Here is a 13747-nt window from a genome sequence, read left to right as displayed (position 1 = left end):
CGTTCCAGGCTACGTAGTAATACTAAATTTGATTTAAAGGAATTGGGTTATTTATAAGGTCGAAACACGAGCCCTTGCCCACAAGAAATTGCTCTTAGTTAGTCATGGTTATCAGAAAAATCATGATATATAAATTAATAATACTCAGGCTTGTTGCGTGGGCGACCTATTGCGGGCAATTATTAACATTGACCTTTAGAGATGAGTAATAAAATTCCCTTATGAAGTTGGTGGTCTTAATTCCTACTGGCTCTATTGTCTTTAAACAATTAATTGTGTTAATGTATTCGCAATGCGGGCGTCCTTAAGCTTTGGAGGGTATGAAAGAATCCTATACCGGTTTACGGGGGTGCCGGGGTGGGGTGGGGGTCTGGAAATTGCACAACGGCCCACGTTGGCAGACCAGGAAGGGGCGCGACGATTTAAAATTTCACCAAGGGCGCCAGACATCGTAGGCCGGCTTTGAAAAAAAAACTCGAAAGCCTCAAAGTCAATTAAGTATATTAAACAGCGCACGGAGAGCTCTGTAAATACATCCATATCGTCTATATTTTAAATACAATGTCTGTACAGCAACTTAAAATATACAGGGCAGTGTGTATCTAAGAATTTAAAAATTTACAAAAAATATAAAATTAAGTAGGTATCGTACATAAGAACGTCAAAAGTGAGCTACAGGTCCGATCCTGCTTGCCGCAATTTAACATTAGTAGCACCATGTTATTCCGCACTCAAATATTATTAAAAACTACCTTAAACGTAAGTTTTAGACTCATATAGCACGTCACTCGCTGGACTCTTGGCTGGCCAGAAGATCGCATTTATCTTCGATATCGTCCTAAATTTTAAAGACATAGATGTCATTATCCAAGAACCACATGGTTAAAGGAATAACTCAAACATACCTCCTCCAATTCCAAGCACTTCGCCCACTCTTTGATGGTGATTCTGTGGTCATCGTCAGAGTCGCAGGAGTTGAGGAAGGGAGCGATACAGTGTTCTAGAGCCATTAAAGGGGCGCGAATGGGGAAGAGTTCGTGACGAGAGATGTACCTAAAACGTCCGCATAGAGATGCATGAAAATGAAGTGATTTCCACGGTCAAGCGTCTGCTCACCTGTCTGGAGGGTGCCCATCGAGGTCGCAAAATTTCCAAAGGGCAGCGTTGGTCCATCTTCTGGTCATATTGGATTCGGCTTCCTTCTCCATTTTAAGGTAGTGAGGAGTGAGTTCCCGACGATCGGCCAAATCACGCATCACATTAAACAACCAATCGCGCATACGTCTCGGGAAATCTGCCATTTCGTTATCAGTACATTCCTAAGATATATGTGATAGTTATGTTGTTCAACAGTTACATTTTAATTTATTGAAACATTCATATAGTATAGAGTTATCATTCGCCACAGTATCAAGAAAGGACGTGTCATTTTCTCATATTTACTGATACAGTTAATTTTGAAGAACTTGGCGCTCTGAACAAAATTTTTAATTATTGCCCCCCCAAATGAGCGCTTCTCACTGGTATTTCTTAAAAACTCCCGCAAATCCACCATTTAATCGCCACGACATCCCTGAGATCCAAGTAGTTCTTTTGTCGTTTAAAAAGCTACATTTGAGATATTGAAATATCTCTACACACAGTGCTGTTCGCCACAATAGCAAGAACCAACATACTCACTGGCATTTCCCGACATGTTCCGTAATACTCAATGTGAAGATGTTGGTATTTCTCCCCTTGGCACCTTGCGTCACCTCCACGACACCAGCACCTTTGCTGATACACCGAACAATCAGATGGCCAGGTTTCGTTCATATTGGAGCACACCTAAATGCTTACTTATTACCTGAAAGCAACTTTGGACTAATCTCTCACTTTGCGCCTGGATTCGACTTCTTCTGGGCAAGTTTCAATGCAAACGCATTGTGGTTCTCCTTCTTTGTCCAGTTCGCAAACCAATCCTGCAGCGCACCGCACCTCCAAGCATGGATCTTTAAACAACTTTTGTATGAAAGATCACTGTTGAAAAATCTACCCTTACCAGTAATGGGCACACGGTTGTCAATGATATCAACCCCGGCAGCCATGGGAGGTAAGCTATCTTTAGGTTTCTGTTCATCGTTGATTTCGGCGGAGTTTTCGGTCGGGCGCGGTCTTCTGTACTTCTTGTGCTTCCTCTATCTCATCAGAAAAGCTTTTATGCTATTAGGTCCTTCGTTACCTAGAAGAATTATGTACTCACGGGTTTACCGTCCGATGCAAGAACGTCAGTAAACAAAGCGGCCAAGACCAGGAGGGTGACTACTACCAGGAACTTCATAGTGCTTGGATAAGCAAAGAGCCTTATCTATGATCCAAACAAAATTGCCTTTTAGCTGAGATTGGCAAATTCTATTGTACTTGAATTGATTCTAATAGTTTTACTTCAAAAGCGTTTTACTCAGATTTCGAGACATTTAACTTTCAATTGTGCAGGATTAACAAGGATCTATTTTAAGCTGTTTTATGGTAAAGCGAATTGAAACGACCATATGTCTCGTGTTACCGGGCATTTTTATTATTCATGACATCATCCTGAAAACGCCTGTAAGACTACGCGAGCCTACGCAATTTTCAGAATATTAATCGAATTCGCAGCTTTTGTTTCTTTGCATCAGAGTGAAAAAAGGACCGGCGTTAGCAAGTGGGGCGCCCTGGGCGTAATTCTGAATTAGCGCCACTTAGCGCCCAAGAAAAACCGCTGACCAGAAAAGTTCGTGGTCTCAGTACTCTCCTCTAATACGACCGCTATTACATGTAATAACAACGATTTCCAAAATAAGTTTCGGCCGCAAGAACACCGTCGGCATTATCGGCTAAAACGGGGTCATTTTTATTTAGCTTATTACTTCATTCAAAACTGGAATGAAAATAATGTGAGATCAGTGATTTTACCGAGCATCAGTTTTGTCACCGCGTCTTATCTAATCTCATGAAGCTTCCTGCGGAAGGCACGATTCTGTATGTAGGATAAACCGTGCAATGTCATTTCGCTGAAGACTGATAGATAAGAAGCGCAGATTAGTGTGTAACGTGCCCCTATGTTCCACCCATGAACATCACAAATTCTTTAAATGATACACCCGGAAGGCTGGATTTCAGTAATATGAACTTCAAGGCAGGCCATAGGGAACGCCGCCGATCGCCCTTTAGATATTCAAAATGGTGAACTACGGATGAAAAAGATAGCGAATTTTTCCGAAAAAAAATCGCAGCAGATCCACGGCGGTGGTACCGCTTGAGTCTGTTATCCAGGGCCGAAACCTAACGAGTCAGTAAAACTTGATCAAGAGATTATGAGTACTGGCCCCATGAGCTCTTAGAGAACCCATAGGTTTTTTAGTCTGCAATCGCTCCATGCAAAGTGGTTCCACGGGCTCACCCCCCTCGGGAACAGATGTTCCTGAGGCAGATCCATTACAGAAGTTGTGGAGTACCCACACGACAACTGCGTTTCAAATTCAAATCCAAAATTATTTGAACAAATATCCCATTTAGTTGACCCCCTGATAACCCTTAAGCCAACCTCCGCGTACCAATAACAGTTCTAGAAATTGCAAGGACGTAAGACCTCATGCGTGATGATCCACAACAATGTGCCCCGTAAGGAACAGTTCAATCGCAACTTTCATTTATTTATTTATTTTGGTATCGACTCAGAGTTACTAAATCCATTGGGTCATTAAGGTCAAAGGAAGTTTATGCTTCTCTTGTTTATATCATCTCCGTTAATAGAATATCCAGGGTAAAATAGATTGACCATTCGCCTCGATTACTTGAGCTTCATTAAGACAGCATATGTGCGTTGTGAAAACGATCTAATCAGCATACGAATGATCTAAATCGAAAAAAGGACGACAAATTGGTTTCATATCATCAGTGTGCAGCGTGGAGTTTGACCTAATTTGTGACATTTGGTTCATCGTTTCGTTGAATCATTTTAAGGGAATAGTTTGTAGTAAAATATAAAAAATAACATAAGTGCGAAGAGAAAAATAAATGTAAAAATAAATTTAAAAAAAAACTGTAAAATATAAGAAAATAAATTAAAATTAAATGGCAAGGAAGCTGAACGATATTGCAGGGCGTGAATCGTGTCTTTGATTTTCTGCATTTGGCTAGAAAAGGCTCAAATCGACCTTGAGCAACTTCCTGCTATTCCCAGAAATTGGCTCATGGCTGCGAAAACATCTCAACATTCGCAGGATAAACAACGTTAACTAGAAAAGTTTAACCGAACAGGAATCCTCACTTTCTCGGTCGTGGTGCCACAAACAATGATACAGAAGGAACCCGAAAGTTGTGGAAACATGCCGAAATGGGATATTCTCCCTGCTAACGCTAGAGGATTAAGCAAAGCCCTGGAAACTCTCCCAAGATCTTCCGAAAAAAAATGTGCTATTTCAATAAAGCAAAGTACGGCTCGAATCTGGATATATAAAAAAATATATTTCCATGCGAAGCCAAAATGGCATTGTGCACATTCTCGTCTGCGTCTTTCCCTGGTTAACTGCACTTTTGTGTGTGTTCAAAGGCAAAAAGTGCAAGATTTTTAAATTTTCAATTTTCCACAGAAGCAAAAAATCATCGATTTTTAAAGCTGCACGAATGGCCGGAATAGCAATGAGCCGAATAATGTTTTGATGTTACTTACGCTTAACTTGTGCTGATGGTACTTCACTACTCTGTTTGCGCAACCATTCAATTGCGCTTCTGTTGCTGACGAAGCGATGGTACCGAAGTTAATAGTACCGACTGCACGCACGCTGAACTGTAACCATCACATAACTTAAGCCGTTGTTTTAAGGCGAGGCTGCCACATCTTCGGTTGTTGCAGTTTTCGGCAACAACCCCGAAGAAAAACAAAAGATTCTGTTCCTTTTCAATTTGGATCGCGGTTATTAGCAGTGCATTATGATACCGTTGCACGAGGCCCGGAAATTTTCTGCAACTTCCTCGCTTTCCCGTTAAGCGCGGCAACGCAGCATACGAATCCTGACCTCGTAACCATTGGCATCATATTCTTATATAAACACATTAAGCTGAACCTAGTCTGACAGGCTTCCCTGCCCCCGCTCCTGGTTTCTTCCAGTCGAAACCGCACATGGCCCAAAAAATGGAACGCCGACCCATAAATTACGTTTGAAAGTTAATTGAAGTAACAATAGCTGCATGTGGAAATAACAATAACGATTCGTGCTTAGCTGATTAGTTTCCCCGAAGCTTATTCGTACCAGGACAGTACAGCAGGCCGCCCACCACCTTCACGCGACAGCAGTACCACGCCAGGGGGAATCATTCCTGGTCTTGAGTTGCGTGCCTGACACGTGTGCTTCCTGGCGGATCAATCGTCCCATCGTCCGTGTAGCCTCTATCCGTTTCCACCATCGTCGATGAAAATTCGAAAGGGCCAAGCTACCAATCACCCCCAAAGCCATGGTAATTGACGAGCAGTAGAAACGACCGCGTTTAACTAATTCTCTCATCGCTCTGACCCCCTCCTCACGTAACAGCGCCCCTTTCGCCGTCCTCACGGTCCGACGTTTCACCAAGGGGTTTCAGAGTTTCTTATTGTCTGAAACACGCGTTCGTGGACGTTAAGCACAGTGGTGAAGGGGGAAATAAAACCAACTTTATCCTAAAAAAACTATCAATTTTATTTAGAATAAACTGCTAAGTACACGCTAACACAAAACAACTGTATTCAAATCACAGATTAAAGAAGTAAAATACGTTGTTGAAAGTTCCGAAATTAAATACGTTTTAAAATTACTCAAATTGTCGATCTCAACCTTGGAATTCGCCATGGCCCCAATAGCGGAGGTGAATGGCAGAACTCAAAATTTGCTCAAAGAAATTACTGAATCGAATATAAAATATAATAACACTTAAGCCAAGGCCAAAGTTAAGTTAAGATCAACTTAAACCGGGCAGAGTCTAGATTAATAAGAGTATGAATAAGTAATATTAACAATAAAAAAGAAAGGTTTATTTATAAATTATTATTATTATTTACTCTAAGGTTTCGCTAAAGGCCTACTGGATCCAGTCATATATACGTAAAATTACGGGCGTTTTTTGAATGGTCTCAATTTAGCAGCATAGGACGCGAAAAGGGACCAATAAAACCATCGAATAAGGTATGAAAAAATATTTATTAATAATAAATCACCGTATAATTTCCGAGTTTCGAAATGAAAACAAACGAATTTAAAAAAACGATTACACGTCTAATAAGGTACCAGTCCATTTACGTAGCTTATCTCTAAAACTGAGACCAGACAAAGATGTGTTCAAAAAGTGACACCACTGGATTCGACGGACTTACGGGTTTCGACCGTTAGACCACGTCGCGTACCCGAACCGTCAGGAAACCCCCATCCAGTGCTGCCACCTTCGAAAGACAAAAAGAAAACAAACCGAAATGTGCTTTCACATTTTCCATTAATATTCAATCATCACATTTCAACGATAGGAGTTTTTCCCTAACTGCCAAGCGCCAACATTGGCACAAATTAGCTATCTGATGCTTTCGGTCACGTGAAAAGTCCTGCAGGATCGGTGCATATTGGTATCGCAGCAACGTTACGTTTACGTGTGAAATTATTGTCTTTGGTTCAAATTTTGAAACGAGATTGTCACGTGACGAGAAAGAGTTGTGAATAAAACAGAGTTTGAACAACCACTTGTATGGAATGGAGTGTTAAACTGCAATTGTAGTGTTGAAGGCAGGATAATATTTGCCTTATGCTGACCGTCCCAAATTCGTTTCTCCATATTGGGACCTCGGAGACTGCAACACTTCAAATTCATGATCAATCATCTGTTCCAGACGCTGAACTGCGGCACAGCTCGTTCGAACCCAATATGGAGCGGCAAATCTGGGACACACTGTACTTATAGTGTATTGTAGATAAAAGAACGTGATTAAAAAAGAACGAGGGCGTTCGTAAAAGGCTTTTTCGGCTAGGATGATGGAAGGTTTGGACAACGATTCTCTTTAAAACTTTAAAATTAGTTTTTAAGATACAGCTTCATATCAGACATTCAGATACAGACACCACTGTTGAGCGCATTTTTAGCACGTCACTGGGAAAATTACAATATAATGATTTATTGCTATATGAATATAAATCTAAGCTGATTTCGACCGGATTTTCCAGACATTCAGGGCAAAAAGCGGATAAAGTTCAAACCGTAAATTACCAGGAGGCCCAACAGTGGCGTTGCCAAGAACTGTACCATATTCTTAAAGGCGCACATTTACCATTAAAAAAATATTATGCGTGTAATAAACAATAAGAGTTCCCGAGCGATTTCCTTTTGCATACGACTTACAAAAACACGGCACATGTACCCCCCACTTACATTCAAACCACAAATTAAGTGCGTTGAAGAAGTGTTAGGACGCGTCGGACTACTTCTTCATGATTCTATCTAAAGTCTGTTTAAATGGCGCGGTCACAGCACCCACCTGACACTGTATAGAAAACGAACGAGTGCAGTCACTAAAACACGGGGAAAATGGGGAGATGAAACACGGCCCCTAGCGACGGTTGTAGTTGTTGGGACCACCGCGGTTCAAAGGACCTCCTCCTCCTCCACCACCACCACTCCTTAAAAAAGTCGTTTTTATTTTAGAATATGTCCAGACTGTCCAAGAAAAAATGTCTGGAATTATCAAAAACTACCTGTTGAATCTATTGTCTCTATCCCCAGTTCGGTTTCTGTCTTGAGGACCGCCTGGACCAACTCGTGGCCCTCCGGATCCCATGCGTCTAGAGGCATCTCCTCGTCCTCCAGACCTAAATAAAATCGTCAACATAACGTTCAAGTGGGAATCTTGAGAAAAATGTTCGACATTGGAAACAGTCATGGAGGTGTAACACTATTTTCTAGAAATTAAGTTAATTTTTTGTTACACCTAAATGTGGTATTAAAGGTGGAATTTCGAACATAGTTACTCGAAACATTTGACCTCGACCCTATACCGACAATGTAAATTTGTCATCGACTACGTTCAAAAATGAAAATTTCAGGTTGCTGGTTTCACAACATTAACAAAAATTGTAACCAAAAAAAGCCTCCTTACCAGGTATTGTTTTTCAGTTACTATTTCAGTGTAATTTCATGTACTGGAGTAAGTTTCCATATCCCCAATAAGCAAAAAACTCAAAATTTAAATATATTATTTATATATATATTTTAGGAGTTAAAATGAGAAATCAAAACTTGTTTTTTTTTGTTATTTACATAGAACATGTAGCAATACTGCAGTCGGGTTCCTAAAATTATGCAGTCTTTTGCACGCTCCCAGGTGTATTATTTGTTGAGTGGACAATACGATTTATTCGTGTGCTCCATGTAGTTATGGCGACCATAAGCTAATCCTTTTTTGAGTTTAATCAAGCCCATTTGACCATACACAGCTGATGAGAGGAATTGTTTACGTTACCTGTTATTGTCGATTCCTGGCCTTCCCCCATTGCCCCCATAAGACTGCCGTCCCCCATCTCGCTCCTTATTTTTCTTCTCTTCAACGTTCATTTGTGTACCAGACGGGTCGTTCTTCGGGTAATAAATAGGCTGTAAATTAATGGTAATTCACATGTTACAATATTTACCAAATGACAACAGTCTTGGTTTAAATCGGGGATTTTTTCATATTTATCTGGTCGCTGTTTTACAAAGAGAATCATATACTCACCCTAGCAGCCAAACAAGCCGCAACGGATTGCTGATTTTCATAAGTAATGAATCCGTAGTTGGGAGGAGCCCTGCCTCCCTGATTGGGCTTCGAACTTGCTAAAGGCGGTTTGCTATGCACTCTCAAGTCCACGATCATGCCGTAATCGGAGAAAATGTCCCGCAATTCATCCTCGGTTGCCGTGTGTGGAAGATTGCCCAAAAACAATTGGTTAGCATCCAGTTGTCCCCCAAAATTTGATGATTGTGACCGTCTTCTATCATCTGTTTAATTGCAAATGATGTTAATAATAAGTCTGACCAATGATTATATGAACACTTACAGTCACCTTCATCTCCACTTCTGGGCCCTCTAATATACCCAGGCCCATTAGCTCTGGAAGGGGGACCGGACGGCAGTCGCGGTCCTCCAGACCCTCTATTGGAAACGCCGTTCGTCTGTGGAGTGCTCCTTGGAGGCGATTGTGGCCGGTAAGGTAGAGTTTGCGGGGGCGTCTGATACGTCAATTGGTTATGGTTCGAGTTGGTGTTTTTCAAGAGGTTGGCATAGGTCTTGGGCTCATTGGAAGCTAATTTAATCGTTAAATTAAAAAAAATCACACCTTACCTAAACTTAAATTTTACCTGGCTCTTGGGGAATTTCTTGTTCTAGTTCAGTTTCAGCAACGTCTCCATAACCACCTCCATCAATGATGGTTTCCTCAATAAGTTCTTCCGGTTCTTGTAATTCATCAACTGGAGTCGCTACAGGAGGCTGATTTCCTAATCCTAAAGGAAATTACTCTTTACAAAACGTATCATATTTTTCTTTGCTTTCGTAAGATATTTCAAAGGTAAATGCAATGATGAAAGTATCAATAAAAGACTTTTATTGACAGCGCAGTTCATAATTTAGGTCATAGATAGAACCATTTCAAAATTTCAAATGTTCTCCGTAAACGCATGACTAAAATACAGAGTTTTTGGGACTTTTCCGACGCCTCATAGCTCAACCACCGTCGGAATAAGGGAAAAAAAATTCATATGAAAAATAAATTTATTTTGATATCTTCCACTCGCACTCGTTCTGTCTCGATGTGCGTTGCGAATCACAGTGTACATACCTTGGTTCGGTAGGTTGGGCAAAGGAGCACCAAGAGGCGGCTGAACCGACTGAGAAATGTGCCCTGAAAAGTGATATTGTAATACAGTCGCTATTTAATTCTCAAACTGAACAAATCAACGAATAACTCCAGAATTGAAATTTTGATTTAAAGTTACAGAAAATAACGTACCTTGCAACAAACCTAAGTCATCAGGATGTCCATTTAGAGCGACGGTAGCAGGGGGAGCTTGACTGATTGGAGCCTGAGCAGGAGGTAAAATATGCGAACCCTGGTGAGGAGCGGCAGTAGGCGGTTGAGTTCCTGATTTGAAATTTCGATGTGAATATGCCACAAATCACAAGAATTTTTTCTCTTGAATCACCTACCAAGAGAAGGCAGAGCATTTCCAGTAGGAGGCACAGCGTTACCATAGTAGGGCAACCCAGGAGCGGGGGCGATCGGTTGGCCGAGGGGTTGTTGTGGCTCGACTAAAACTGCACGTTCCAACGAGTCATCCTCCACTTCAGAACGGATATCACCGTCACAATCTTCGTCGGTGATTATTTCGTCCTAACAAAAATCATTAGATTTAAATTTCAAACGAAGATATTCAGGATGTAATATTTTACCTGATAACGGAAGATGTCGTTATGCACATAAAACTTCTTCGGGCTTTGAGAGGCGAGAACAAAAGTTTGAGTAAAGCGTCGCATTGGCTGTCCTGCATTGGACAATTCTCCGGTTACTTGGACGACTACGCCGCCACCTAATGTTGACTGCGAGTCCACCTGATATAGCACAAAGTGTCATTAATTTCGAAATTACAGAACTGTAACATTAAAAATTCATAATGAGAAGAATTTGAATGAAAACATATATTAGGAGGTTCCTGTAGGGGTATTACGAATTTTTATGTGCCCTATCTGTACATAGCCAATAATTTTACAGGGGCTTTTTTTTATTCAAAAATGTATTGAGTAACACCAAGAATCACATCTAAATCCGCCGAAAACTCACCTGGGTAATTTTAGCATGACAATCCCTAAAGTTGAGTTGCTGGATTTTTTGATGGATTTGTTTCTGACCAACCACAGGACTTGTCTCGCGATTGGGGTCCAGACCACCATGAATAAAGGAAGATTGGTGGTTGTAAAATCTAGGTAAATAAGCAGAAAACACTGATAGTAAAGGTAAAAAGTATTCACCCTAAAACACCAGCTATTGATTTTTTTTTTTTAATAAAGTCCACTATCTATATTCTGATAAAACCATGAATCACTGAAAATCAAGCAAATACTAACAGTAGATCACCTAAAAAAATAAAAGCTTCAGGTCGAAAAATTCATATCCCTGCAGAACGTAAACACTTAGGTGAACTCATATCATCTTCTAATAACCGAGCAATAAAAAGTAATTTTATCAGATATTTGTTGATAATGACCTATGAGTCAAAGATTCGACTTCCAATAAAGCATTAATTGATAGCCACTGATGAAAATATACACTCTAATATATGTATATTTACCTATGCAAATGAGTAGGAGCCTTGTTGAGAAGAGTGTAATATTGCCTGACGAACTCCCGTCCGACGCTCTGGGGAGATGGTGGTGCCTCCATTACCATTCCTGACGATTTTGTGGGGTTTAAATGCAACAACGGCAATCTAAGGGTGGTTGTTAAAGAAGGCCGAAGAAGCTGAATTATGGTTTGATGTAGTCACAGTCTGAAAGGAAATGTAAGAGTGTACAGTAGTGTTTGACCTGTAAAGTTGAGCCTAATGTGTATGCATATACTACTGACAACACATTAATGAATAGGACCAAGTTCTAAAATCTTCAACCTTTTCATGTTGATGTGAATTTCATATCAGGCGATATCCTATAGATAATCTTTTTAAGGACAAATTTATATTGGATGAGATTATTTTCACATTTTAATAAATACAGCAAGTAATTTTTGTACGTTAACCTATATAATATTACCTTCAGTTCATTTAGAGAAATACTTTGAAATACTTTTAGGGAATTATCCCCCCAGGTGTGCACTTTGTTTTTAGAAGACACCCTATAAATTAAAGGTTTGCTTTGACAAGCAATTGGTAAAGGTTTGAGAATTCTTGGAAACTGTCTCCAACAAGAATGATTGATTTTAAAATTCTTAAAATTGAAATGCTTGTAACAAAATGTACAGCAGTAGGAAATCTGCAAACAATCATCAAAACACTCTTATAGCCATCATTTTATTATTAAATTGACAAAGCCCCAGCTCAAACAGCAATCAAAGAGAAAGCAAGTCAACATTTTAGAACACAACTTTAGAGATGGGGTAAGCTGTGAGTTTACGAGCACTAGAACAATCTGAAGGATATATCAGACTCCCAGAAGTTTTTGACGTAACCATCAAAGGAGAGAATCTAATCACTTAGTTGGTTTACGAGGCAACAAGCTACGGCAGTTTATACAAAGTATGGTTTGCTTTTGGCCCACATGTCTAACAATTGTCAGATAAAAGTCTAAGCTGTTAAGCATGGTAGTAATCAGGTATGAAGATATAAATCAAGTATGGCTCAGAAAAGTGGTGGAACTAGGAAAAGGAGGGGATAATGAGAAGTCCACTAGAAGAGTGTAAGGTGCATCAAGTGAGCCACAACACACCTCAAGACACAAGGAAGGGCAATTAATAGTCACACCGAATTTAATTCAATACAAAATACAATAGTATTGCTTTATATCATCACCCAACACTTTACTGTGGGCTGCAAATTATGGTAATGGCTAACCTTATAATAAATTTGATAATATCTTGTTATGCATCTTAATAAAAACTTGGTTAGTGCCCACGTTTTGAAATCTCGATTTATTGAATTCTTATAGAACTCACGAAAAGCTGATTGCCAATTTCACTTGAGATGCCTAAAAATCCCCCAATGAAGTTGATAAAATGCAATGATTTCATCACCCAAACAAAGGAGATTCCATTCACGTACACGTGCAAATCCTACGCCAAAAAGGACATAAACAAGGGATTAATAAACTCAGAGTTCACTGTCCTAAGTACAACACGTAATTATTCGCACTTTTCTTGAGCTGGGGCCGGAAAGGTTTTCGTGGAATATAAGGCTCCAAAAAACGTTCTTCCATGTCCCCCTACGTCAAAATTCGTGTGAACACCCGGCATGCAAAAATAGATGTTTTCGGAAAAATAATAACCTGTCTTACCTATGGGGGTTTCGGTACTTGTTTTGAGTCTGAATGCTTTCACTAAATGAATGAAATTGGGAGTTTTGGAAAATATGTAAGCAATAATAGTTTTTGACGAAAACGCACACAATTCTGACTGTGGGGTGTATACTTTGAATGAAATTGGCATGTATGGACGGGCAGCGGTGCTGCAGCTGCCTTAATCAATTATTTCCGAAGTCATTTTCAGTTTTCGATGTCTCATTTAAGGACGAAAATGAAACTAGAGTATAATTAAAATACATCTAGTCGGAAAAAAATTATATTAGTTATGATAAATTGTGCTAAAAAGTCAGTAATTAGTAATTATATTTAAAAATTTTGACAAGCAATCGCGATTTTGGGGAAAAACTGTAACATTTGGCAGCGGTGCAAGGTAGTTAAGAGATACTCCGTGAGCGCTAGTGCAGCTTCCAAGGTCGTCAAAAATATGGCCTGCTAGTTGAATTGCGCATGCTCAACGGAAGTGACGTCACGACAGCATGAAAATACTTCTGTAAATATGGTATTTTGCATTTCAAAAGACCTGAACGGAATGCTTGCTATATACTGTATAAGTGGACGTACTTGAGTATCAACACAATTCGCCTACTTTTGCCATTGACAATCCAATAACAATTCTGTTTTTCTCTCATTTAAAGTTATTAAATTAATAAAACATCTTTAAATTTCCCTCCA

General features: G+C 39.8%; 2 protein-coding genes and 1 long non-coding RNA gene across 7 annotated transcripts; 1 reads left to right on the top strand and 2 right to left on the bottom strand.

Moving 5' to 3' along the window:
• Positions 1-484: 484 nt before the first annotated feature.
• SPARC (secreted protein, acidic, cysteine-rich) lies at positions 485-4853 on the bottom strand. The gene is made up of 8 exons (XM_066294710.1): positions 4694-4853; positions 2243-2347; positions 2042-2177; positions 1876-1991; positions 1681-1827; positions 1117-1319; positions 906-1053; positions 485-838 (listed from the first exon to the last, which is right to left on the bottom strand). The coding sequence occupies exons 2-8, from the start codon at positions 2318-2320 to the stop codon at positions 785-787; spliced, it is 882 nt and encodes a 293-aa protein (XP_066150807.1). The 5' UTR covers positions 2321-2347; positions 4694-4853; the 3' UTR covers positions 485-784.
• Positions 4854-5671: 818 nt separating this feature from the next.
• rin (ras GTPase-activating protein-binding protein 2) lies at positions 5672-13203 on the bottom strand. Of its 5 annotated transcripts, none has more exons than XM_066294707.1 (13): positions 13049-13203; positions 11356-11553; positions 10848-10986; positions 10460-10618; positions 10217-10400; positions 10020-10151; positions 9849-9911; positions 9370-9513; positions 9069-9314; positions 8747-9009; positions 8495-8625; positions 7728-7844; positions 5672-7655 (listed from the first exon to the last, which is right to left on the bottom strand). In XM_066294707.1, coding segments are annotated over exons 2-13 (1677 nt in total). In that variant the 5' UTR covers positions 11454-11553; positions 13049-13203; the 3' UTR covers positions 5672-7654. The 5 variants fall into 5 exon arrangements, with proteins under 5 accessions (XP_066150804.1, XP_066150799.1, XP_066150800.1 ...); XM_066294702.1 differs by having other exon boundaries at positions 7731-7844; XM_066294703.1 differs by having other exon boundaries at positions 5672-7652; positions 7731-7844.
• LOC136345967 (uncharacterized) lies at positions 10657-10989 on the top strand. Its single transcript, XR_010733228.1, has 2 exons — positions 10657-10721; positions 10779-10989. It is a non-coding gene; the product is annotated as an uncharacterized lncRNA (long non-coding RNA).
• Positions 13204-13747: the final 544 nt, after the last annotated feature.

Source organism: Euwallacea fornicatus, chromosome 21, assembly GCF_040115645.1.
Source record: "Euwallacea fornicatus isolate EFF26 chromosome 21, ASM4011564v1, whole genome shotgun sequence".
In the NCBI taxonomy this organism is placed as follows: domain Eukaryota; kingdom Metazoa; phylum Arthropoda; class Insecta; order Coleoptera; family Curculionidae; genus Euwallacea; species Euwallacea fornicatus.
This window is presented reverse-complemented; position numbering and strand designations above follow the sequence as displayed.

Coding starts and splice junctions, on each gene's coding strand:
- SPARC (XM_066294710.1), bottom strand. CDS start 2,320: ATGAAGTTCCTGGTAGTAGTCACCCTCCTGGTCTTGGCCGCTTTGTTT. Junction 1,054..1,116: donor GATGGGCACCCTCCAGACAG/GTGAGCAGACGC, acceptor CGGACGTTTTAG/GTACATCTCTCGTCACGAAC. Junction 839..905: donor AGTGCTTGGAATTGGAGGAG/GTATGTTTGAGT, acceptor TTTAAAATTTAG/GACGATATCGAAGATAAATG.
- rin (XM_066294702.1), bottom strand. CDS start 11,453: ATGGTAATGGAGGCACCACCATCTCCCCAGAGCGTCGGACGGGAGTTC. Junction 9,010..9,068: donor AAGTGGAGATGAAGGTGACT/GTAAGTGTTCAT, acceptor GCAATTAAACAG/ATGATAGAAGACGGTCACAA. Junction 8,626..8,746: donor CGGCTTGTTTGGCTGCTAGG/GTGAGTATATGA, acceptor ATTAATTTACAG/CCTATTTATTACCCGAAGAA.